Source organism: Melanaphis sacchari, unplaced genomic scaffold, assembly GCF_002803265.2.
Source record: "Melanaphis sacchari strain LSU unplaced genomic scaffold, SCAv2.0 Contig0_pilon_pilon, whole genome shotgun sequence".
Taxonomy (NCBI): domain Eukaryota; kingdom Metazoa; phylum Arthropoda; class Insecta; order Hemiptera; family Aphididae; genus Melanaphis; species Melanaphis sacchari.
Window position 1 is genome coordinate 23,850,345 of NW_020270366.1, and position 27,614 is coordinate 23,877,958.

The following is a 27,614-nucleotide window of genomic DNA, read 5'->3' on the forward strand; positions in this document are numbered from 1 at the left end:
AATATATTACCTAAGTATTTTTTTTTCTATTATTACATAATATACTTTTTTATTATATTTATATATATACATTATACACACATTGCACAGTATAGGTACAATGTAGGTACTTTATAGCATAATGTTCATTATGTTGTTTTCCTTCGTTTTTTATTTTTTTTTATTTTAGTAACACTACAATTTTGTACGTCTGTATTAATTAATTTATGAAACCCACATCACTAAAATATAATATATTCAACTATATTATTAGGAGGGTCAGTGATCAATTCCATATACTATAAGCAGTAAGCAGTCAAGAATATATCTCTTACATAAATGTTTTTTTTCTAATTATAGATAGTAATTTTAACTTTTTAAAAGTAAAATGTTTTATCTAAAATAATTTTTAATTTATAAATTATAAATTTTATTTTTTTTTTTAAATATGTAATAGTTTAATAAATAATTTGTAATCAATTGTAATTTTATCAGACTTCGCAAAGCAAAATTGACGTAATTAACTACAGACAGTATTGTTTCTTGACTCTTGAGTAATATTTCTTGAACTTACAGAAAATAAAGAACTATCTCAGAATAAATATAAAAAAATTATTTTTGTAATGTTTTATTCGCATTTATTTAATTTTTTAATTAAATAATAATTAATATATATCAACAATTGGATTTATTAAAATCAAAAAGTTTGTAACATTTATAGTTTTAACTTTTAGTTATTAATATTAAATAATTGTTGTCGATTTGTAAACAGTACTATATATTAAGCCTAAATTAATATGTAAAAATGTATCAATAAAATATTTAATACTGTTTATGTACCTAAGTTAGAAGCAATTTTACAGTCATTGAAAAAAAGCCACCAAAAATAATGAAAAAAACTAATATGGTATATGATATTAAAATTTTAATAAATCATATAAATTTATTATTTATAATTAATTTCGTAATAGCTCTTTTTTAGTCAATTTTGTTTTTAGAGATTTATAGCTAGTTGTTAAATCAAAATGACCTTTATAATTATGTATAACAAAAAACAAGTATTGCCAAACAATTTTTTAAACTGTAGATTTAAATATTTCTACAATAAACCCCCAAAACCTCTTTTAAAAGTTATTATGTGGTATAATTACAAGCGAATAATATATGTGACATTTATTTAAAATTCTGTAATTAATAACAAATAACTTCATAATAAAAATCATTTAAAACTAAGTTTAACCAAAAAATAATTTTTTGACGGCTGTTTACTTTTATTCTTTCGATGTTTTTTTTAAACTTTCTTATTGTTATTTTCTATAATTTTAATTCAGAGAATTATATAAATGAATGGTTTTATAACATAATGTAAATTTCTATAATTAATTTATTATTTTAAGATGTGCTAAAAGGAACTTTTTGATGTTTTAACTGTATAGAATCTTTTTATTCGAAAGAACGTGTATAAGAAAAGCACAAAAAGGGAGTAGTTCCCTTGACACCCACTAATATTTGTCCATGTAATCTACACGTCATACATTTATAATGGATATCTTAACTAAGGTACTCCGAAACTTTAAATTGTACACGGCAAAAATGTAAAAGTAATTTCAAATACATATATCAGCATATGATTAATATATTTTGTATTGATTTAAATTGCGTATTATGCATGAGCAATTTAAATGTTTAGAGAGAAACTAACAGTAACTATTTTATGGTTAAAATTGTAAATAATATTTTATCAGAGCTTGTATTTTTATGATTTTTGATTAAGTATTAACCATAACATTTTTTGTAAGCCCCGTCTATGGATATGAATCAATGTTTTTTTTTTTTTTTTTAATGTTAACAATTTATGAAAGTGAAATATTTCTGATTGGAATCTTTTCATTTTCACACAATTTCTAGCTTGATATTTACTGAAATTTGTCATACAGAGCAGTTCATGGGTTACAATAAAAACTTTTTAGTTTCTATAAACGAAATGCTGAATTGCTTAGAGAAAGTTAGAAGTTTCAAACTATCGATTTTCATCGTCCACGATGGCACGATTATAAAGTAATCAGATTACTACGAAGTATAATATGTAAGATTACTTGCTGGTCTTTACTCTGAACGATTCAATGTTAAACCAACTAAAATTGTAGAAATCGAAGAAAAATCAGAAAAATCTATAAACACAAGAATCATAAAGATATACAAATATAAATAATAATTAATAAATATTATTATTTTGAACTTAGTTTACATTATATTACATAGATGGCCAACTTGCGGCTTGTCATTGTTAGATGCGGCATGCATCTTATTTATAAAAACAAAATTTACTTAATATTATTATGAATTTAAATTTTTTAGGTATTAGCTTATAAAAAATTATCAAATTTTAAAAAATGTGTCAATCTTGGATCTTGGTATCATTGTATTTATCAATTATCTATGTGACCCGCGAACCTTTCCATTTTGGCTACTCCTGTTATATTAAATCATAATATGCAGGAAATTTCTAATTTATATTACAGTAGAACCTCTATAATCCGTCACCTTTGGGACTGGGGGTGTGGTTGGAACGCGAAAAAGGTCGGATTATCAGAATATACAGAACATTTTTTTATTTACATATTACATACAAGATTATATCAAAAATGTATTATATTTTACATTATTTAGAAAAAAAGTTAGCAATAGATTTTTGTTTAGAAAATGAAATTCTAGACTTAACTGCAATATTCCAAAATACGCACACCGATAGAAATGGTACGAGAGAGGTCGGAGTACTAAAGCGGAAAAGCGATAAGGGAAATATTAAACTAGCAATTTATTTTGTATAATATCTTCTATTAAGTAGAAAATCCAAATTATATTTTTAAATTACATAGTATTCATATCGATTATACTATGGTTGGATCAACCGAAGCGGTGGACCAGCCGAGGGCGTATGAGAAGGGTTCTACTGTATTAGACTTAACAATAAATAGTATCATATACACATATATATTAAACTAGATAATCTACTCAGTATCTATCAGCTATAATAAAGTCTTTAAGCTATTAAACTATATAATAATATTTTATATAACTATATAAGCATTACATAGTTATTAATTAAACATAAACACACTTGACTATAATATCATTTATTTTTATTTTTATGTATTTTTTTTTTTATTGGATTTTGATATTGAAATATCGATGATAGTAAATGTGTTAAAATAATTTAATATCAAAATCCATTTTGAATGTTATAACTTATATTAGATATTGGTGGATGCTGTGCTATTTATGGTAATTTAAATAAATACCAGTCCATAATCTATTACACTAATGCTGCATAGGTTAGGTTTACGATATTATTATATTATAAGTTAATATTATACTGAATTTCTGTATGATGATTTAATTTAGACTAAATAAATTTGTTAAAATAATGAATTCAATTATATTAAGTAATTTTTATATTTTAATTACTCGATGAATCATATCTACACATATAATATATGACGTAATCTAACCTGGGTTATATTCAATAGAAATCATTCGGGCTCGGATTTTGTAGCAAAATAAATCCTTAAAAAAGCATTTTAAGTAGCTAAAAAAAAAAAAGCAAAAAAGAACTCATTAAATTAAATTCTAAAAAAACAAATTTAAATTAAAAATGTTAAAAAAAAAATATTAAAAAAGGAATTTACGACCTTATATTTGATCAAGTTACTTTCATTAAAACTCATCCTATTGGGTGCTAACAACGATTATAGAGAAATTATTTAAAATATTATACCTCACTGATTGATGTTTACTGGTAAAATTAAGTATTAGAATGTGCTATAAAAATACGCAGATATAATTCAGATAATTTTAAAACTATACAATTTCGGCACAATAATGATAGTTATTTTATCAGTGATCCATTTATCACTAGTTCTTTCACTTGTTTTATAATTTCTGGCAATAATAATATAGTATTTTTAGTCTATAACTTATAAATAAGTTAAATTTTTAAGAAATATAAGTAATTTTTTTTTTTTTTTAACATTTATTTGGAAAAATATACAATCTGTAAAGTTAGTTTACAATAAGCATATTATATGCGGTGTTTATGTGTATTTACATGAGTTTACATGAGTTTAAGGAACTACTTAACAGTAGTACTTATGGTGTGAGGGATTTAAATCTGTGGGTAATGAAAGTTAATAATTTTTATGTTATTGCTAGGTCTCTGCACCAACTTCTTTTCAGCTTTCTTGGCGGGTCACCAGGTTAGTAAAAAATAAGAAAAAAGAAGCAAATAAGGGAAAAAGCAATAAAAAGTAGGTTTTGTGGAAAAAAGCCAAAAAAGCAAGAAAAGCTTACTTTATTGAAATTAGAACGATTCAAAACGTATTTATATATAATAACTATCTTTCTATTACACTCCCTTCAAAAGAAGCATTTGCTACAAAATCCGAGTCCTAGTAATCACTAATCATGTATTCATAAAATATGAAAAAAGCGCTAACGTTTTAATTTTTTATAATCATATTATGTTTACTCATATTATATTAGTATACTGATTAAAACAGTTTATTATTTTGAAAATGAATACTAACAACAACCATGGTTATTTGACTGAGTTTTAATTTTGTTATGTAAGTATATAGGTGTATGAATATATTTTGTTATTACACTAATTTTCATTTAAATGGGAGGTATTACTCATACGTTTGAATAAATTATAAAAATAATAATTACAATATATAGATTTAAGGTATTGAACCTTGAAACAACTATTACCTTTCTCGTATTAGAATTTAATTTAAATTAATTAAATAATTATGCACACACGGAGTATATTATGACACTGCGACTCTTCTTATTGTTCCAAGCGGGCAAGAAGATAGAATTAATCATATTTAAAATTATACATATTATATTGTGATTGCATCCTGAAGGTGACAATGAATACTCTTACATCTAATATTAAGTTTAATTAAAATAATTTACACTTACTTTGTTTAGAAAATGAACAGCGAGAAATATATTTTAACTTATTGCCTATTAGGTATTAATAAAATTCCAAATTATGGTGCAATGGCAACCGCAGACTTTAAAATAATCTCTAGATTCGTGTCAAGAATAAACTCGAAATTATACTTATTCTACAAAAATCTTTATAATATGTCTATTATACATGGGCACTTATCTGTACTCTGTACCCATGTATAACATATATATTATACTTATTTATTTATTTAACTATTTATTTATATTATATTTAGAATAAATATAAACGATGTCCTTCTCTAGTTCTTTCCTCTAGAAGTATTCTATTGTAAACTAAGAATTCTTTTGTGTGCACGTTTGATTTTTATGCATGCGCTCCAGAATTATACCTACGTGTTTATTTTTTAATTTTATAACGAGGTTAGTTTTGACTATATAGCGCAGTTGATTTTCTATAATATATAATATACACTATTATACAACAAATGAACGAACCGAATTTACCGTAAACTCACGTACCTTATAATAATAAGTCTATAGATATATATAATGTATATTATATATATATATATATACAAGAGTATTAAGCACGCATATATTTAATACAAGCATATTATTTTACTTTCGTCATTTATGATTCATTGAATTAATAAATAACGGTTATATACATATATACAAAAATATATATAGATTCAATTAGATTATAATCCATATAACCGTGCGTTTCAAATTATGTTTTATTAAAACCATCACTAATTTAGAAATATTATTAAAATAATTAAACTTTGTAGTGTATATTATAAATAATATTCTAATGTAGATGGCCTTATAATCATAGTTTTAATTTATATATTATTTATGTATTATGTACATAATTATTTGACATAATATCTTATAGCCTAATGGAAATGATTTTATATTATACAATCATACAATATAAGTATAAACTATACACGCATCTTTCTAAATCCTAATTTTATAAAAATAATATGTATATTTATACTCAAGAATGCAACTATATACACTTATAAGTTACAGATTATAACAGAAATATCAAACAAATATAATTAACTAGCTATTTATGTAATAACTTTTGTTCTGATTAATATTTTTTCTTTATATATAATATATTTAACTTATTATAAATCTATTATTATATTTAAATTTTAAAAATTGTTAGCAATAAAATATATTACATAGCAGTTAATTAAAGTACATAATATTATCTATGTAAATTCTTTCAGTTACATCATATATACAGTAATATGTCATATATTGTATTAAATACATTTATACAGGTATGTTATCGGAATGATACATACAGCTAGGTATATATACCAAGTAAACACCCGTATTAATCGAACAGTGCCAAATCCACATGTCACAACACGGATGGTCCAGTTTAAAAGAGACATGCGATACTCCACAGCTAACTGATCTACACTTTGTTAGGCTAAAAAAGGCACTACTATAGACAAAAAATAGAATATAGTTATGTATATGAACACAGAGGAGAGCTAGTTTTTGAGTGATCCAAGCTGGATCAACTCGTTGAACTTTGTGCTGCTTCTCTAGGTGACTTGTTGAAGTCGAAGAAAAAACTTAGCCATTATAGGAGTAAAATAGCTTATTTAAAGTGCCTACTACAAATGACACAAAACAAAAACCCCTCATAGAATCGAATTTATCAACCTAGTTGATAGTAGCGCAAATAGGAAATTTGCCAGATGAAGCTTGGTTGTAAAGGTAGTTCTCCATATCAACTTAAGTATAATAATCATTAATGGATTTCTTATACTTTATTCGTTAAATGAAAATCCTGTATCCAGTTTTAGAAGACCTTAAGTAACATTCTCTTGTGGTTATAATACGGATTAAATCAAATACTAAAAACTTCCATGATCGTAATTAAAACCCAGAAGGTTGGATTCCGTCAATTCAAGTAATTTTATTGAGTCACTAGTTAAAAAAATAAAATTAAGTATAAAATAAAATATATTATTTAGCAATTGATATTAAAACGCATGCAAAACATGATTTAAAAATAGTAAAAAAGAGTATTTGCAATTAACACAGTATAAATAAAAATATTAATTTCGTTTTACAATATTGAAACGTGAGAATAAAATGTATTATTCGAGTACAATATACTGTACATACGTACACGACATGAATATATTGTATAGACACGAAATGTTTCTACAACAACGATATAATTAGGATAAACATATTATTTTATACTAAATGGTCTAAAAACAAAGTTTTCAAAACATATTTTCTACCTCTAAAACTCAGTTTTTTTGAACGAATTTGTATTAAGTAAGTACACAGAAATTCGTTTCGTACTTCTCCTCCTAGTATGTTTATTCTAATGTTGATACTAGTTGTAGAAACATATCTTAGAACATACAGTAATCATACGGTACTATTATTAAAATATTTATAAATTTTTACTTAAATTTTCGTCTCGATTACCAATTTGTTTCACTTTTTTCTTGTTACTCTTATGTGATATCTTATAGATTTGCAGTAGCCGTCAGTCTATAATATGATTCAGCGATTGTATCCAAAAATCTCGACCAGAGTCATAATAAAAAAACTATTAAATCTGTACGATGGGCGATCTTGTAGATAGGCGCACCTATAGGTACTCATCTGTAATTATAATATTACGTTATTATACACGTATATATCATTGATATATAATATTATAGTGTCATCCCATAAGCGTATTTTACGGACAAACAACACGAAAAGCAAAAAATAATAATAAATAAATAGGTACAAAATATATATATATATATGTAATATAATACATACTTACTTATATTCGATATTTTATTGTTGTACAATTGTTGCTATATAATCGAAAAATAAATAAAAAAACGAGAAATTATTTTTGTCATCCCGCGGTCGTTGTCGTCACCTGTATTCGTCGTTGCCGTTTGCAGAATAAGGACGATAATTCAATATAAATCGTACCACGCGAGTGATGTTTTGGTTCAACAAACAAATAGGTAGTCCGTGGTAGGACGCGCGTGTATAAAATCGCGGGCATAGAGGAAACCGTATAGACATATTATAACGTAAAAAAAAAAAAAAATAATAATAATAATAAAAATAAGATCAATCAATCATAACCATATATAAAATCGTTACCTATATATTATATTATATTATCTTGAGATGTATGTATGGACAGCGATTACAGGTACCAGCAACTATTGAATATATCTATATTGCTGTAGAATAATAAAAATAATATTAATGATATGTTACCATATTATTTTGTTGTATTTTTGTTTATATGAGCATTTATGCTTTTCCCATTTTATCTCTCAAACCGCTCGGACGAAGGAAAAACACCGGCTCGGCCGCCGCGTGTTCCCCCGGACGAACAGCCGTCGTCCGCCACCGCCGACGATACTAAGCCGCGCCCGCCAAGTCCGTCGACGGTACCATAGCAGTCAGTTTGCTGTTCTCTCGTGTCCGGTTCGTTTTGTTGCCGCCGTCGGTCGTGATCGTAGTTGTGTTCGAAAGATAGTTTGATTTTTAATTTTATTTGTCTTTCTAATCGTTATAACAATTAAACACCAAACTTTATTTACAATACAACTCGTAAATATCATTCCGAGAAGTGAAATGAACGTTTTGTTTGCTATTTAATTTTCGTTGATTTTGTTTTGATTTTTTTTTTTTTTAATTTTTTCCTTACCGCTTTTTATTGTTGATATTTTCAATAAGTACGACGGGATAACTTTATTATCCTGGATAATTAATATTGTTTGTGTTATCATCGTACGTTCAAATGTGGATTAATAAATTCGCCGGAAACCTGAGAGACACTGGTGAGTTTGAAATATAGTATATTATTATTAACTTGCAGTTAATATAGCTATTATAGCTTCGAGTGGGATGAATTTGAAACTAAAAACTTTTCGGGAATATTTTTTGGATATTATAAAGATGTATTAAATTTTATAAATTCACTCGGAATATATGTGTAGATATAAAATTGACAGAAGTAAGGATACACACCTTGAAGTGCTTCAGAGGATATTTAATTTATTATAAGCTCTTTTAGCTCTGGTTTTTTTTTTTTTTTGGAAAATAGACGATAATTGTATTCCTTGATGCTTATATTAACCCTCAAATTATCTGAAGGATCAATTTGAAAGATAATTATATTCTACAATTTGATAATCCTAGTTAATTTATAGAGTAAGCAACTAACCTGTCTTTAGTCATCCTCATTTAAACATATTAAAAAATTACGGTTGAAAATATTGAAAATGTATTGATATAATATAAATTTAATTGATGTATTGAATTTATAAATAAGTAGTTAATAGAGATTGCATCCATAATTTTTATGTCAATATGTTCGTAGATTTTTAACTTTTTAAATTAAATTTGTTAAAATAATGAAAGTATTATATGCTTGACGAATAATTTAGTATATTTCCGGCCTCTCCTTCATGGCACCAACAGGCGTTGTTTTCAGTCTTTAGTAATTAAATGGCATATATTTTGATGAAATTTCCGCTCGGGGCAACATAGGGTAGTACAGCGCCAAGATTATGTTTTCCGTTCCAAATATACCGCTACACACAGGCTTGGGGGTGATTTAAATTTTAAGTCTAATTTAATTGGTTTCAGTAAAAGGCTATTTGTGTAAATGCAATGATAAATTCAACCTCTGCTTGCTAGCAAACGGCGGAGATGGGGATCGATTGAGAGTTTTTTTTCCACAGAAATTTGGAAGCACGTTATGTATTTATATATATTATATACTTATATAGATGTACAATATTTATATAGCTGATAACAAAACACGGAACGCGTGTACACATAAACGTTACAATTATTCAATGTCACGTTAAAAAATAATAACATGACCGATTGTAGTTTTCATTTACAACGGGTCGTAATATTTCAGTGAGGTTTGCTATAATGTGGATTTGTTTCTAAAATCGTACTCGGTGGTTTTCATGGTCTGAAAAAGATTAACATTTATTTTATTCATTTGACATTTTAACGAGGTGGGGTATACTCGTACCTATAGTCGAAATTAAAGTTCACGATAATGCGCATTAATGTGTACCTACATACAATATAATATATATTATAGTAACAAGAATAGGTACGCATGTGACATTTTTTTTTGTTTTTTTTTTCTACAGCCCTTGTGTTGGATAAAAAAACAATATTGTTATGTATTGAACGTAAAACACGTACCTATAATGATATTAATATCGCTATAGAAACGTGCGAGGTGTTCACCTCGAGCCTTTTGAATATAATGTACACACATGCCCAACACCGTTGGTAAGTGCAGTAATGTATAATATTACATTTATATACACCATACAGTGTTTTACACACGATGTAGGCATGCATATACAATATAATTTAGTATATATGTAACACTAAATCCTTTGAGCTGGAATTTTGGGCAGCAAGCGTAGTACATGGCTGGTAGGTATATGATATTCGTCTCTTGAAATAGTTCGTCAAATTTTTCAGTGTTATATAGATTATTGTACATATATATATATATATATACAAGTAGTAATAGTTATTGTAACACTTACAAACCAAACTACATGCGCACAGCGGTTATAGACGGCCAGAAATTTTAATTATTTTGTAGTTACACTGTGAACGCGTAGACATTTCATTTGAAAAATCCAAAATAGTCGTGAAATCGGTCCCGGCCTCTCCCTAGCTAGCTAAGAGGCGTACACGATGTATAAAATCTTATATAGTTTCGTCTAATATTAGAAAATCACGTGTTCTCGAACTGTTTCTGAGTAACAAAGACTCTACCGCATGTGTAAACGCTGCTTTAGGATCGTATTTTACACATTTTTATGACAAATGGGACCGTATACTAAAAGTGTTAAAATATTAATATATTATACACACAGTCGCACAGAACCTTCGCCGCCACTGCAGAGTATCTGTATTAAAGTATATAGATAATATAATATGCGTGTCCCTGCAGTAGCGCAGCAGTGACTTATTATATTATTACAAATATAAAAACCATAAGTGGCTAATGGTTTCGACACGTGTTAAGTATATTTTTTTCACTTATCTCCGTTTTTGATTAGACCACATTATTATGGCGAGTTAATAAAACACAATATACATTATTACATATTATGGTGGATATGCGTTCGTTATTGCGGTAGCTGGTATGTACCTATATTGTATACCACCATCATCACTGGCTCGTATGCAATAATATAATAACATTATAGTCTCTCGACAATTTATCAGCATTGTCTTTGCAGAGCGCCGTCGTCATTATAATATTATGTTATTATTGTATAGTTTTTTGTTCCACTCTGCGGCGACGGTCGTGAAGCCGTACTACAGCAGTCATACTACAATACTATATACATACAGTGTGTTATGGCCAGTATTATTTTACTCATAATAATGTAGACCGACCGAGGCCGTGGCTTTTTGACCCCTCGAGTGCGTTGGCGTTTTGAAAAACAAAATAGAAAAAAAAAATCGCAACAATTCTTTTCCAGTAGTTACCGATCGAATTTCACCGCGATCCATAGGTACCTATTATAGGACGTGTTGTACCTACGCCCGATCTATACCCGGAGTGTAAATCCAGATCGAGGTCACACGAATCGTGCTTACGTGTGTGCGTGTGCGAGTTTATGTGTGTGCCGTTTCTGTATTATTATTATTATATTATTTATAATTTTTGTGTCCCATGTGACACGGTTCCTCTCTCTTTCTCTTCACGGGACGGTCAGTGCGGGTGCTGCTGCTAGGTATATAATATGTATATAAGTAGAGCCGGGCAGTTGGATTATATATATATCTATCAGGATCGACCTAGAACCGGAGGTGATACGTGACCGGCTGCTAATACCGGACTATCGGACCAAAAATCTTATTATTATTATTAGTATATAAATTATATTATTATATGTAGTACGAGTGGGTGCATACGCCCACTACAACCAAAATGCAGTTGCGGTGAAAATTGAAAAACCGAAAATCTGTGCACACAATATTCTCCTCTGTACAGCTGCCGCAGCATCGCAACTAACGTTGTGTACAATAACTATGGTCATAAAATAATATCGCAGTAAATGGGTTTTGTCTCGGTCAAAACTAACTCACAATATTTTTTGTGGACCGATTTGACCAGGCCGTGCGTCGTCGTCGTCGTGTTCGTACCTACTTGTATTTGTTATTGTTTTCACTGCCCGTCCTACTTGCTGTGGTGCGCACGCGGTTTTCCGAAATTCCAATCAGTCGTCCGCGCGGAGCGGGCCGATAAACGAAATTCGGCGGAAAAAAAAACAAAAAAAAATATATATATTCATTATATACGAATCACGTAGGTCACGGCTGTTTTGTCACGGACGGATATAATATAATGTTTTGTTTGCGATGACATTAATAATATAACGTCAATGGAAAATATATAATATCATCCGATTTGATCGATAATCCATGAAACATTGTAAAATAATAAAAAAAAACCATCACAGGCGTTACATGCATATAATATATTGTTAGACCTACCTATCTTACACGTCGTATTATAGTGCCGTTATAATATGAAATATATAGGTACGTGATGTTGGAGATTTTCCGAAAATCTAGAAAATCTATATATCGTGTACGATTATTCGTTAGAATATAATATAGTATAATAGGTAGGTTTTGGTATTACCTATTTAAATTTTAAACGCGTATCGTTTGTCCCAGCAAGCACATGAAATGTTGCATGTTTAGGAAAAACCAATATATTATCAGCAGCAATGTAATAGCAAAAGTTTTTTTATTTGTTGTTTTCCCCTTCGACTTAAACTTTTTGTCGGATTCCCGTGACAATGTTTTGTACGAATTGTTGTTCTTTAAATCATGATAATAATATAAATCGTAATGACGTATTGAAATATAATATGTACATTAAAGTCTGGCGTGTTCAAATTAGTTGTACCTAAATGAATAGGGTGAATTATCGTGCATAGCATTTATACATGCAATATAAAATAGTGAAATATTTATTTAATTTTTTTAAATTATACTAAAACAAATCAAAAAAAAAAAAAAAAAATAATAAAGTAAAATAAAATACAATATACGATGGATTAATTAGTAATTTCCAAATCCTCTTTAAGTGAAACAGAAGTTTTTTGTATTAAATAATTCAAAAATAAATTATGTTATATGTAGTTTACGTTCATTAATTATTTTTGTTAGCTTTACCATGTTAAATTTATTTTCTGACTTTACTTTAAAATAAATTCATATCATTTCTAATACATTTTCAAATTTTTTTCGTATAAAAAAAAAAACCATTGATTTTAATAAATTTAAATTAGAAGCATCATTTATAATGTGGTGTCTAGTTTTTTACGTTAATTGTGTTTAAACGTAACATAAAACATACATTGATCGTGTTTAAAATTTAATAACACATTAAATAATATGATTTCCATTATACTTAAAATATGTAAAATCAAAATAGATCACGTTTATTAATATAAGCCAATTTTATTTATGAACATAACTAACCATTTTTTTTTAAATGTAACTTAGGTACTAATATATATAAATCCTAAACCTAAATATTAATAATATTATAAATAAAAAAATACGTCGAGTTACCATAAAGCGCGGTGTGCATAAAATATGTATATTTTTAATATTTCGTTTCAGATTAATTTCTGGGTTTCGTGTAGGTTTTATTAATCGTGAACAATACACAAGAAAATACGCGATGGTTTTATAAACCTATTTTTCCTTACGATTTTATTATAATATGCTTACGCATTTGTTTATACTTGCAATACATTATGACGTATTCCGATACGTCATAATATTATATATATAACGTATTTATAGGTATTTAATATATATAAATGTATAGTTCTATGCGATATTATGGATATATATTTTAAGCAAATTAATGTTTACTTTGTGTGCGATTTGTTTAATATTTGAGTTTTGTTATGTATATACTATATAGGTCTATTGGCATTAACCGTGCGGTCATTTTTTAATGGTGATACAAATTTCCCATATTACATGGTCTAAAATAATAACATATATTAATACAATGACACATTTAATCATTGTTATTAGATAGGTATAAAATCGTTTCGTTCTTCGATTTTATAATGTATATTTTTTTATTAAAAAAAGTAGGGCACCTCAATGTCCCCTTTGAATAATATATAACAAATGTATAACCTGCAGCGAAGATATTTAATGCAATAATGTTCCTTTAAATTTTATGTAAAGATGTTTCTGATTGATATTTGATCGTATTATATATTTTTTTATTAAGATAATTATTTAACAAGCCAAATAAATAATTTTACTCTAAACTTCTATTGTTGAAATTACTATTAATTCTCGTGATAGAATGTATTACTGGGAATCGTGTTTAAAGGATTATGTGTTTACACATTTACGGCTATTTATACAAACTACATGTTTATAATTTTGTTTTTTTTTTTTTTTTTTTTGTTGATCTCTTATAAGCCCCGCAACTAAGGCCATTAGCTGTGGCTAAGAACAGTAGGTTTTTTTTGTTGTGTTAAGTTTTTGTTTGCAAGATTTATTTAGTAGGGTTGGAATACGTATGTGTATGTGTATGTGTATGTGTGTGCGCCATGGATTCGTTACTAAAAACTCGGATGATCACCCATCCGAAAGCTAGCGATGCCAGCCAATGTTTGACCTCAGAACACATTAGTAACTGAGGCTAATCACCACGCCATATCAGGCCACATAATTTTGTTTTATATTGACTTTAAATCATATATTATTTATTTTACGAGTCTCGAGAGTGTGATGCGTGATGTACTGATGTGATCACTATTCTTTATCCGTATATTCGTATAGATTAACACTCGCGTAGTCTGTTTACTAAATTTAAACTATTTTACCGATTTAAAAACTCCCTAGTCATCTAAGGAGAACCGGGCGGAATCACAGCTGTCGCTATAAAGTAAAATGAATAAAAAAAAGTATGTTAATTAATATTTAATATAGATTTTTGGTGCAAATCAAATCTACCTATAAAATGACAATTAATATACATTTTTTTCTATACATTTGACTTGAAATTTAATTATAGATGATTGGTATATATATTAAACACGTATATAATAATGGTGTCAATGAAACGAGTGGATATGACATGATAAAAAACCATCTGTAATACGGTTGTTGGATGTAATTTATCGAGTTTTGTAGGATCGACGCATTTTGATCACCTATTGACCTATGTGTAACTTTCGTACATTTTATGGTTTTTAATTTTATACTCGCGCCATTATTGTGGGCTTGTAGCCACTGGTGGAAACGCAAAAATCGTTAAGTGCCTCTTATTACAGCAGTCAATCATCGTCCATCACGACATGCAATACGTATCACACTCTCAACATAATATAATGCATATTGTACGTAATTCACGAGGTAAACAATTATATTAATAATACAATATAATTGCATTGTTTCACCGTTGACAACCATTTCCCGCGTCTGCGTATTATCTGCACGCCATGGTGTTGTATAGACGTGTGGCCATAATAATAAGTGAATAATATTGTATAATAATAATAATTACTAGTAAATATATTATAACTAAGCGAAATACGTAACACAGTCATCAAGCTATTCAAATTAGACTAAATCCGTTTCGTATAGAATTAATATTTTGATATGCAAATTATATACATAATACGACCGATGATACGCGTATTTTATACTTAACATCATATCTATATATATGATGCACATTAGGATTTATAGTGAGTTTTACAGGCGTGTAATACAGTAAAATATGGTAATGAAATAATAATAATAATAATTGATTAATAATTAGTAATTACCACGTAGTAATAACTATTATGATACGTATAGCTGCGTAGGCTTGTGGTATATTTACCTATGTTTCGAGTTTACACGCAGCGACGAGGACAAAATGGCTCGAAATCAAATTTCACTTAGTACCTTCTACAAATAATAATGTGCATAATATTATTATATACATATTTCTCATCTCTAGAACAAAAAGTGTGCAGCTACATAAATACATAAAAATATTAAATTATGTTGTTGGAGCTTTTCTTACAGTTATAATTATAGCAGGTTATCTTGTAATTTTTTTTTTCAGAGTGAAAGAGGGAGAGAGTTCAATTTGTTTACATTTAATTTCTATTTAATTTTCAACGTACTATGACTTTCCGATACGTGCGAACGGTCAATTAATAACCGTACATAGGGTTATACACACGTATATACTTAGGTATTAGCGTGTATATAATATATTTACATACATACACTATAATTATAATCGGTATAATGACGTTTAATCGAAACGAATCTGTATGTTATAGGCAATACTCGTATAAAGATGTGCAATGTGCGGGGGTGTGTAATCTAAAAACTTCGCGGTTTATACGTATAATATATTACAGGTTTTTGTTTAGTTTTCAATCAATACCATTTTCAATACAGTTTTCATGCACAAAGTATACATAATATACATATATATATATATATATATGTCTTCTATGTACATAATATCATAACTCGTGGTATCTTTATTTTGTTGGTATACTCGTAATACATAAATACAGTGATGTCTAGGCAATGAATCCCGTGAAACTTAATTCGGATAGAGTTTAATTGAAAAACTGTTTTAGACATATTATACTTACAGCCAGCAATTCTCAATACTCGAGTGCGCGTCATACACGCTTTCACCTACTTGTAGCATAGCCGTTCGTTCCATCGTCACATTCTTTCGACTGCCATGTACCTTCTGACGAAAACGCTCCAAATATGTACACATAATATATATATATATAGTTGCAATGATTTTTGTCCACCGACGCTGCATAAATGTCTCGTATACGTGTACACTTATACGCACAACGTGTCTTTCACGGCTCATTGTTCGTTTCAATCACAAACACATACATACACCGATGACGAGAGACGATTTACACTCAAGTCTCCGAATGCGATAGGACCGATGTTATTAATTTATTTTCAAGACTCCCCGCGGTTGTCGTTTTATCATTTTCAAGTGTTATATTGAGAACATATTATTGTTAACTATTATTATAGTATATAATAGTCGTCGTATAGAATTATGATCGTTGATCGTTGTGGGTACATGGTATACAAATACGCTGCATTTACAATTTGTTATTGAATTATAATTCGTCTCGTTATATATAATACATTATATATAAATCGAAAAGATTTGTTATCGTCCATTAATGGTGATATTTATGTAAGACAGTATTAAATTTTTGTATCTAGCGACATAGTTCGGGGTGTAAGTTCGCGACAGCTGTCACCGCCGCCGTCGTTTTGTCCGTCCACCGTCGCGTCGACCCTGTCGAAAACAACAATAATGACAATAATATATTACACATTTTATAGTGTAGAGACGTAAAGTATACAAATGTATAACAGTAGGCAGTATACATCGCGCACGATCGTGATAAACGATTTCGCGATCGATTGTCGTGTGTCCCACATTGGGCACGCGCGGAGAAAGTGGCGCGCGAAGTCAAACGATCAAGGCCACGACGAGTGCACATACGAATATAATTCTCGTATAAGTACATTATTACAATTTATTTTTTTATGCACAGACCGGTGCACGTACAACAATACGAATTCTGGCATACATGGAAATATGGGTATACAGACGCAACTTATGCATACGCGTACCACCGCAGACGTTCGGATAATAATAATAAAAAAATCGCGGGTAAATAATAGTACACAATAATATCATACCGACGACTTAGAACAAAGCGGAGACGACGGCGGGAGAGATGAAAGTGAGTTGTTTATTTCGGTGTGACGGTGGTGTGCTCTGCCTATACCACTATATTATTAAACTCCATTATACGCGTATACAGTTGTATTAATTATAGGTAACTAATATGTTATAATATCATAATAACAATATAACATTACGCTCAACCGCCTTCGCCGCGTTGTAGTTTTTCACGGTTTTAAATGCAATGTCATATCGTCATGTACGCATTCATCATATAGGTACTATATATAATACGCGTCGTGCCGCGTCCGTACACGCATAAGGCATATGCAAGGCACAATAGGTCTATAGGTTGTGTATGGGTAGTATACTTAAACTGTAAATGCATCGAAGCGAACAAGACGATCGACCGATTTACGCGACGGGCGGGCGTCGTGCGACGCTTTCTAGTGAAATAAAAAACGTTCACATGTATTTCATATATTATTATTTTACACGGAGATATTGTATTGCATCGCGCTTGCACATCGTTCGTTTTTTTTCGATCTCAACCGACCTTGACCGAAACACACTACTGCGTGTGCAAGTATTATAGGAGGTTAAGATGTGAGTTTTACAGCATAATATCCATATTATATATGCATAATATAATATATTGCTAGTATAGTAAAGTCGCTAAACGGAATCATTGCTGTTTTCATTACTCTATAAATATATTTATATTTATATATAAATATAAAATATTATATTATATTATATATATATATATAATAATAACAATTGACAACGTCGCACTTTGTTTATTTTTTTATACACGCATAACACGATGATATTTAAAACGTAAAAATCGATCCGGAAGCATTCCTATTTTTTTTTTTTTTTTTTTGTTTTGTTTATCAAAGTAATATACGAGAGACGGAAAGTCGGAAAGTGTCTTGTATAATGGAATCTCAACGCTCGTAGACGGTTATTATATGCTTTTAAAATTTCAAAATAACTTTCACAAGTCAATATAAAATATATTAATTAAAACTAATAACAATATAAGCCCTTGTAATATCACCTCCATAACACGTCATCCAAGATTTCCATCACGACATCTACACTAAATAGACATGGATTTGCTGATACAAAAAAAAAAAAATCATTATTTTTAATAATTGAAATGACAGTGTGATTCATATCAGTTTAGGTACAATATAATAGCTATATGTTTATTCATGTTTGTTTCTACTTTAACATATATTATTATAAGTATTCGGTTCAAGTAGGTATGTATACTTAAATAGTGTTTTAAATTTGAGATTGTTATCGATTACCATATCTAATACTTCGTAAAATATAATATATTCACAATTATTGTTCTTGGTAAGATGTATTTGATTTTTATAAATTTTTTACAACTTTACACACGTTAAAAGTTTAAAATGTACCTATACATTAAAAAAATTTTTTTTAATCGATAAATGGACAAATAAGCAATTTATTTATATTATATTTTAAGTAACTTAAACATAATATAATAAGTCAAATTTATCTAAAACACTTTTTGTGTAAATAATAAAATATAGATAATTAATATTTTAAACAATTCTTTTAAATCAACTTCGTTTAATTATTTCAAGTATTCTAATAGTTGTATTATTCTTTAACATTTAGATACATTAAAAATAAAAATTAAAGTAGTCAAATGATTATGCATTTTATTATATTTATATATTGTATTCTAATAAAATATAATACTATATTAATGTAATGTGAGTACATCATCAGCCATGGCGTATATAGTATATACATATTTAATAGTTTATTATAATTTAATTAATACTATTTAATTAATTTAACTCTATTTCGTAGAACATCAATCATTATTATTCATTAAAATATCGAAATTGTATTTAAACGCTCTCTTGTATTAAATTAATTTATACATTAAGCAGCTTTATACCTTATATAATATAACATATAATTATTACTTTGAATAATTTTGAAATAAAATGATGCGATAAAGATGTATTGCGAGTACTTATACGTTACAAACTGCAATCATTGTACAGTCGTAGTTTAAATAAGTATATCTGTTTATAATCAGCAACCGCTATTATAGATCTTGCGTGTTCTCTGGCTATCTAAACTTTCAACTCGCTTCATTATTGGATAATTACGATCGCCTATATTATTATAAAAGTACTCGTATTATGTTAACGTTTTGTAAACGGTAAATATATTTAAATTATAAAAATTTCATATTCTCTGATATACCCTGAAGGTCCACTAATCATATGCTAGTGCGGTTTGAATCACTCCAGGCTACACGTTTATAAATAAGAAAATCCAACGAGTTTTACGACAAATACTTTCGAATGAAGAAGAAAAAACAACTTTTTTTTGCTCATCTCACTTGTGTATGTGTGTATTTTAATAATAATTCGAAAGGACACGTCTTGTGGTGGATTATATTATAATATTTTATCATATACAGACTAATATATGCACGTATTATTATACCACTTGACCTTTTCACCGAAGGTTTCATGTTTGGCTAAAACCAAAAACCGGTGTGAAAAAACACAGCCATCGCTGTCGTATAAACTGGAGAACCGGCAGTGTTACGAAATCAGGCAATTGAAAAATAGCCTGACTTGGCCGGAAACAGCAATAGTAATAATTATTATTGGGTATGGAGAGTAAAAAAAAAAAAAAAAATGTTAATATAATATAACATAATAATAAAATAAAAAGTCTCTAGATCGGTAGGTAGGTATGTGTTATTCAAGCCGATTACGATGTCATTCGCTTTCTATGCATCTATATTCAAGTATATTATGTACTAGCATATCTATTATATGTGTATAATGTATATACATTATACATACTGAGTATACGGTTTTCTGTATCGCATCCACTGTCGTATATAAGCAATTTTATATTTGAAAGTCCATTAGAGAAATTGCACGAAGTTTATACGATATAATAATATAATATAATAATTATTGTTATAATGATTGTATTATATATATTATAAATGACATGCCGCAACTACCTACCGTCGTCACGATGACCTTTAAATATTCTAACATGTCAGGTCAATAATAAAATCAATATATCATATACTTAGTACTTAATTGTTTTATACACTTCCTGAGTTTAGTATATCAACTATATATTATGTTATATAAGTACTTCAACGTACGATATGCGAATTTTTCTTTGACGATACTTCCAACGGCTTTCTTAATTTTTATTTCTTAATTTTCCCCCGATGAGCATTACTCGATAAATATTTTATAATCATATGGTAAAACAATAAAATGAAACAATGTTAGACGAACTTGTCATAATATTATTATCCAGATAATAACAATTATATGGTTATTAGTTTATTTTGTATGATTAAAATAATGATGGAAAAAACAGATTCGATTTTAAGAAAATTGATGCCCGTGGCAATTGTACAGTTTTTCTTCCCTTTTATTATAACTCTCAAGTAATAATAGGTTTAAAACACTAATAAATTCACTACTGTAGCACAAGTTGCGTACCTGTGTTGTAAATGTCTAAATTTAAACCGATAAATTGCGTAACTTTAGGTAGGTACGCCCGTGAAAATCTCCTCCACACGACAATACAATGTATAATATGATAATGTATATACGCACGTCGTAGACCGCAGGCCAGCGACAGCTACATGAATACATGACACATACACATATAATAAATATATATATATATATATATATATATATATTATGCAGTACCTATATGTATATATTATTATGAGACGCGTGTCGGGCCATTGTAGTGTATAAATATTATTATTATTATTGTTATGTGCGGTCCGAACCAAATCTCGTACCTATACGTAATATAATAATAATAATAATGGGATCGCATCATTCCAATAACAATAATAATTATGAATCGTTAATGTCCTTGCTGGAGGCATATTAGCGATATTTTAATAGAAAAGTATAATACGGTGGCTTATATTCTTCTTGATAATATGTATATGTTTAATATGTACCTATGGTATAGAAATTGACCTTTTGTTTTTCGACCAGGACCAATTATTAAACATCTGTCGGCGTTCCCACGCCGATTGTGCATTTATGAATATACACAGGTGTATAAAACATTATGTGCTATAATATAATATTGTATTAATGAGTCAAAGTTTTCCTTTTTTTCTTTTGAATCTGTGAAACATAGGTTTGTTTGTGTGAGTACGTGTGTAAGTAGACGATAGACGTATTGTTCTTGTCGATTTTCTCGAACGTAGGCACCTATATTATACGGGCGGCGTGTGATTTAGAAAACACGGTGAAACGCCACACGTACCTAATACATTGTTTTCTTCGCGTACATTATACTGTTGGACAAAAGCGTATACCTATGAAATATATATATTATATATACTTTATAGCGTAAAAGCGGCCTATTCCACTCAACCATCATTCAGAGTAAATTAGTTTTAAGAATTTTATTTAAACTAATTATATAGTTTTAATGTGAAAAATTTAAATTTTTTTTCCTTTGAGGGTGTAAAGAGTTATTGTTTACATCTATTATAGATTACACTAGCGTTTTTGAAATAATAAAAAAAAAAAAAAATGAAAATTCTTTAAGTTTATGTTGAATAGATCACTTGCATTTTCCAAAATAGTGCTGCTATCTAGGAAAATAATAAATTAATTAAAGAAGCTGGTCTTGCTTCTATATTCATTAAGTAATTTTACAGCGTGGTACTCTATTTTTTAAATGTTTGTTGTGTATTAGGCCACTTTTGCTCTTACCTTCTCTTATATATATATATGAGTGTATTAATATACCAGCATTGTCGACAAGATTATTGTAACAAGTCGAGAACTTTAGCAAACTTCATTACACCTACCTATACAATATTTTTCGGTCACCGGATTGATCCGAGGATTTATTTAAAGCCATATTTTCTTGACGTAAAGTATATATATCGCTATGGTTACGTATTCGATGAATCGCGAAATACCCAAACAAAGTTTAGTATAGGTAATAACTCTAATCGTTGATCATAAAATGGCTGATGTACCTAAACATTCATCGAAAACGGTCCGCATGGGACTGCATTTATATTCGTATCACGTTTCCGAATAAATATTAAAAAGTGTATATAAATGACGCCACTTTATTTGTGGTTTATTTATTATACGCTTATAATTTATACAACAATATGTGATACGGTGACACCCACCCTGAAATATACATCGCCATCGTCGTGACTATATTATAATATACAGCCATATAGCTGTTGCAGGTACATAATAACAAAATTAATAATAATGCGCATATTATATTACATTGTATACATACATACGTATAACTCGACTGATGGTTACGCAAAAATTATTACTGTTACGGTTGTTATGTCCGCGTACAACTCGCGTTGTATGTTTTCTAATGAGTTTCTTTAAACGCGTGCTATATGCGTAATCCGCGTTGAAAAAAAAAATAAACCATCGTTGCTCACGGTTTAACGCGGCATTCAAATACGAGTACATACAACGACGTGTGTAACAAATGTATGTATACGTATTTAAATCCCGAGAGCAAACGATTACCAGGTTTATATACCGGGAATCGACTAATATACATGATTATACCACGCGTCGTACATATTTGCGTGAAGAACCGGTGAAAAGCAAATAGAGAGAAAGAGAGAGAAAATTACGTCGTCGACCTTTTGGTTTTTTTTTTTTCATAATACACGCGAAAACATACGTCGTAGACGTTTCATCACAAAGAGAAATTCATTATAGTGACGGTTTTCATATAATTTTAAGAATATTTATAGTATAATATTTAAAGGTATATGGTTATTTTCATTACTAACTTGAGACATTATATTATTTGAGTCAATATTTGTATTTTAAAGTGTTTCCATTTAATTTATTGATATCTTATTTTACAGTCACATAAATTATGGTTATTATTATTTATATATTTTTTAATTACTCGGTACTATTTTTTATTTCACAGACTAAAGTAAAATAATTGAAAATGTGATTATATAAAACATTATATTGAATACTATTTAAACTAAAAAATAGGTTATAGTTAATAGATGTAGTTATTTCAAAAATAGGGAAAGTAATTTTATACTTCTTGAAAATTTACTGTATACTATTCAACTTATTTAGACGCTCAATTAAAACAAATAATAAAGTATAATGGTTTAATAATACTAAATGTGTGTTTGTATACTAAAATTTTGTAAAAATATTTCGTTCAGAATACTTAAGTTTACCATAGATAAAAAAAAAAGTACAGTTTACCCCAAGTGGTAAAAATAAAATATTTGAAAATTTTTTTTGACTAAACATAAATGTAGTCATAGTTAAATTTAGTAAAATTAATGTCACAGTTTTTTTAAGTTTATGGAAAATATTCGAAAAAAATAAGAATTTACTGAGAAAACGATTTTTTTATAATGTTAAACAAAATTTCAAATATGACTTAACAAATTAACGTAACTTCTGAAGCCGTGGGTTTTGTTTAATTGATCGTGTTTAAGTTCTTTTGACCGAGTTTGTAAAACAAAAACGAATAGTAATCGTTTGAGGTGTGTTTTATATTTTGTCGTCAACACCCATATATTACTGCTGCCATACCCCACGTATATACAAATAATATTTGAATATATTGCCTTTTGATAATACATATTAAATTATATGATTATAGTCATGGTGACCTAATCATATGTTGAGTTTGATTTAGGTATTTTGAGGTCTACCCCTCCTTATAAACACCTACAATTTGTTTAACGCAATATTATTATAAATTATGATTATTAAAATTGTTTCCTGTACTCGATTTGTAAGCATTTATTAAGAAAAACAACATTATTTATTCGCATGCACAATATTTAAATAATATTTTCATCGAATATTTAATAATTAATAAAACAAAAATTTAAACATTTATCATGCACTTAGTTTGCTATGTACGTAATCTTTCTAAATATATAATTATTGTTTTTGGCGAATTGTTAGTTATGAATTAAGTCAATAACGTATTTTTGTTTTGTTGTAATTCAGTAAATCATTACTGATTGAGAATGGAGATGGATTAATATTATTTATTTATAGTATTCAAAATATAAGTTGATATCAGCCTACTTTTAAAGTTTTTTAGAACGGAAAATGACATTTCACTACTGCGATTTTAACACAGATCGTTTGACGTGCAAAAATATAATCGAAACGATTTCAACCTTTCGAAGTTAAGAAATGGTCCTTATAATCTGTTATTATATAGACGTGGTTTTAACGACGCGTATTTGTGGTATTGCGAACGATCTGGAAGTCTTGTCGGTTGGGTACCTACTACACACTAGACTGTAATACGATAGTAGGACGGAGAATGTAAATAATTATTAGTGTCATCGGTAGTCGTCGTATTGAATATTATAATATGCGCCATCCAATAAATCACGATATAGTATGTCTATAAATCAAAAGTAGGTAAATCGTACGTACGTATTTACGTAAAAAAAAAATATAACGAAAAAAAGAACAGATTCACCGCCGCAGAATCACACATTATTACTATACCCGGTATAGTACACATTTCGGATGCCATACCGTAACTGCACGTGTAACGTTATCATGGGAAATATGCCACTGACGACGGAAAATTATTATTTGTCGAACGATCTTGTTGCAGTAATAAATTGTACTGAAAATCGAAAAACCGTTCACGCGGACCCAATAACGCTTTATATGCGTTGTGCAAGCACACACAATCACTCGACTAGTATTGTGCACAGTTCATTTTCGCAGTAAACCTAACCGCTGCCGTGACGTTTGCATTTCGTACACCTGCAGCATGTCTATAGCACGCGTTATTGGATATTATGCACATTTCGTGGAATGATAATATCGCAAGTCGTACAATCGTCGTCGTCGCCGCGTCATTCGCCATTCAGTCGGAAGTCCGAAATACCCACGCTTCTATGTCCTACGACGTTTTGCTTTGATTTTACTGATCACACAAAAATATACACAACGTAATATATACATGGTTATGATTTGTATGTACTTACAATTTATTCGTTTTTCCAATTATATATATGTGGTCCATTGAAGTTAGGCCGAGACGGAAATAAAAGGTGATAATTTATCGACTAGGGCTTATATATAGATTTAACACAACTGAAACCCGTCTCGACTAGACGAACGAAAAAAAGATTGCCCTGTGCTGGGAAATCGTTTGATAAAAGGCTAAAATATATTATAGCATGAATTATTTTTGTCGTCAAGATTCGTTTGAGCTTATAAAATATGTAAACTGATGAGTAGCGGTATAAGTCTTATTACTATATTCCCTAAATTATCGTGAATTTATTGTCGATTTAGAACTAAGATAGTACCTAATTATTGTTGTTTTACATTATCACTGTAGTTTATAATAATTTATTTTTTACTGAAATTCATACTATAAAAAAAATATGTTGCGTAATGATATTTTAAACAGTGTGTTATATAGGATTTTGTAAAATACCAATTCGTTTGCAAACGGCGAAATCATTCTATAAATTATTTCGAAACGTGTTCACATAAATCAAAGGTACTTTTGTTTTATGTATTTTGGATTTCAACCGTACGTTGGTGCAATAAATTTATGATAGAAAATGAACTCTTACAACGGCTACAACAAGCCATGAGATTAATTTCGAATTTCGTCTATACTGGCAGCAACTGTAGCAAATATGACAAATATTGAGTATGTCCTCAGCTCATTTTAATTTTTCATTGCGGTAATCACACCACGTTCAAACTACATTACAGAGAGTTTACACAGTCTTTGACTGTCAATTTATTATATACATATTAAAATATTTATAGTATACAGTATTCACATTACCAAATATGTTGGCTGTACACTAGAATTTTGTGATTTTTTTAAAAAATTTGATAATTAGCTATAAATTATTGAATAAGACATATTTAATTCATATTTTAGTAAGTTGTAAGTTAAAATATTTATTAAGTATTTACATTAAAGTCGAAATTGTTGATGGGGATATTCCCGGTTGAATGTGGAACATGGTGTGGTTACCGCGGTGAAAAATCAAAATGGGCTGAAAACAAATAGATATATACTATACGTACTACAAATTACAACGTTATTAGTCACTAATTATCTATATAATCATGAACAAGTTATATGATAATTTTAGGAAATTTCGTGTGTAATTAATAATAGGTACATAATTGGTTTTTATAATACAAACTGAAGCATTAAGTATTAAATTAGAAGTTTTCACGTTTGAGTTTTTGTAGACTAAAAATTGAATTTCGTGGGGTCCTAAGAGTTCTAAATAGGTAGTCATATAATTGTACAGCAAATATATTAATGATAAGAAACGATAAACAGAACAGCGGCGTGCATCAAACTATATCGTATCAATAGGTACCTACATTAAGTTTTATAATAAAGATAAATTTGTAATTTTCAGAAAAATGAATGATGCATTCAGAGGTTTTGGTTTGGTTGACGACGGGAATCGGCGGCCCTCTGTCCGTGGTATGGCTGTGCTGGGCGATACTGGTGCTGTGGTTCGGCCGCGGCCAGTGGCGGCCGTCGGACCCGCTGCTCATAGCGCTGCTGGCTGAAGCGATCGCCAAACAGGCGGCCGGCACCGCCAACTCGGCGCTGTCGCTGTTCCAGCCCGATGAACCAGCGATGTGCAGCGCGGTGCAGTGGCTCTGGACGGCCGCGCACACGATGCAGGCCGGCACGCTGGCGTCGCTGGCCCTGATGGCCGGGCTGAGGCGCAAAAAGCGGACGGTGGCTGCGGGCGGCCGGCCGCTGTTGC

General features: G+C 29.2%; 1 protein-coding gene across 1 annotated transcript in view; it reads left to right on the forward strand.

Annotated features, from left to right (window-relative positions):
- The first annotated feature begins 8,423 nt into the window (after positions 1–8,423).
- LOC112600648 overlaps positions 8,424–27,614 on the forward strand; it is a 20,346-nt gene continuing 1,155 nt past the window's right edge. The window contains exons 1-2 of the mRNA XM_025347939.1: positions 8,424–8,807; positions 27,255–27,609. Coding sequence (XP_025203724.1) covers positions 27,263–27,609 — 347 coding nt within the window. The 5' untranslated portion in view covers positions 8,424–8,807; positions 27,255–27,262. The remainder of the gene's footprint in view (positions 8,808–27,254; positions 27,610–27,614) is intronic.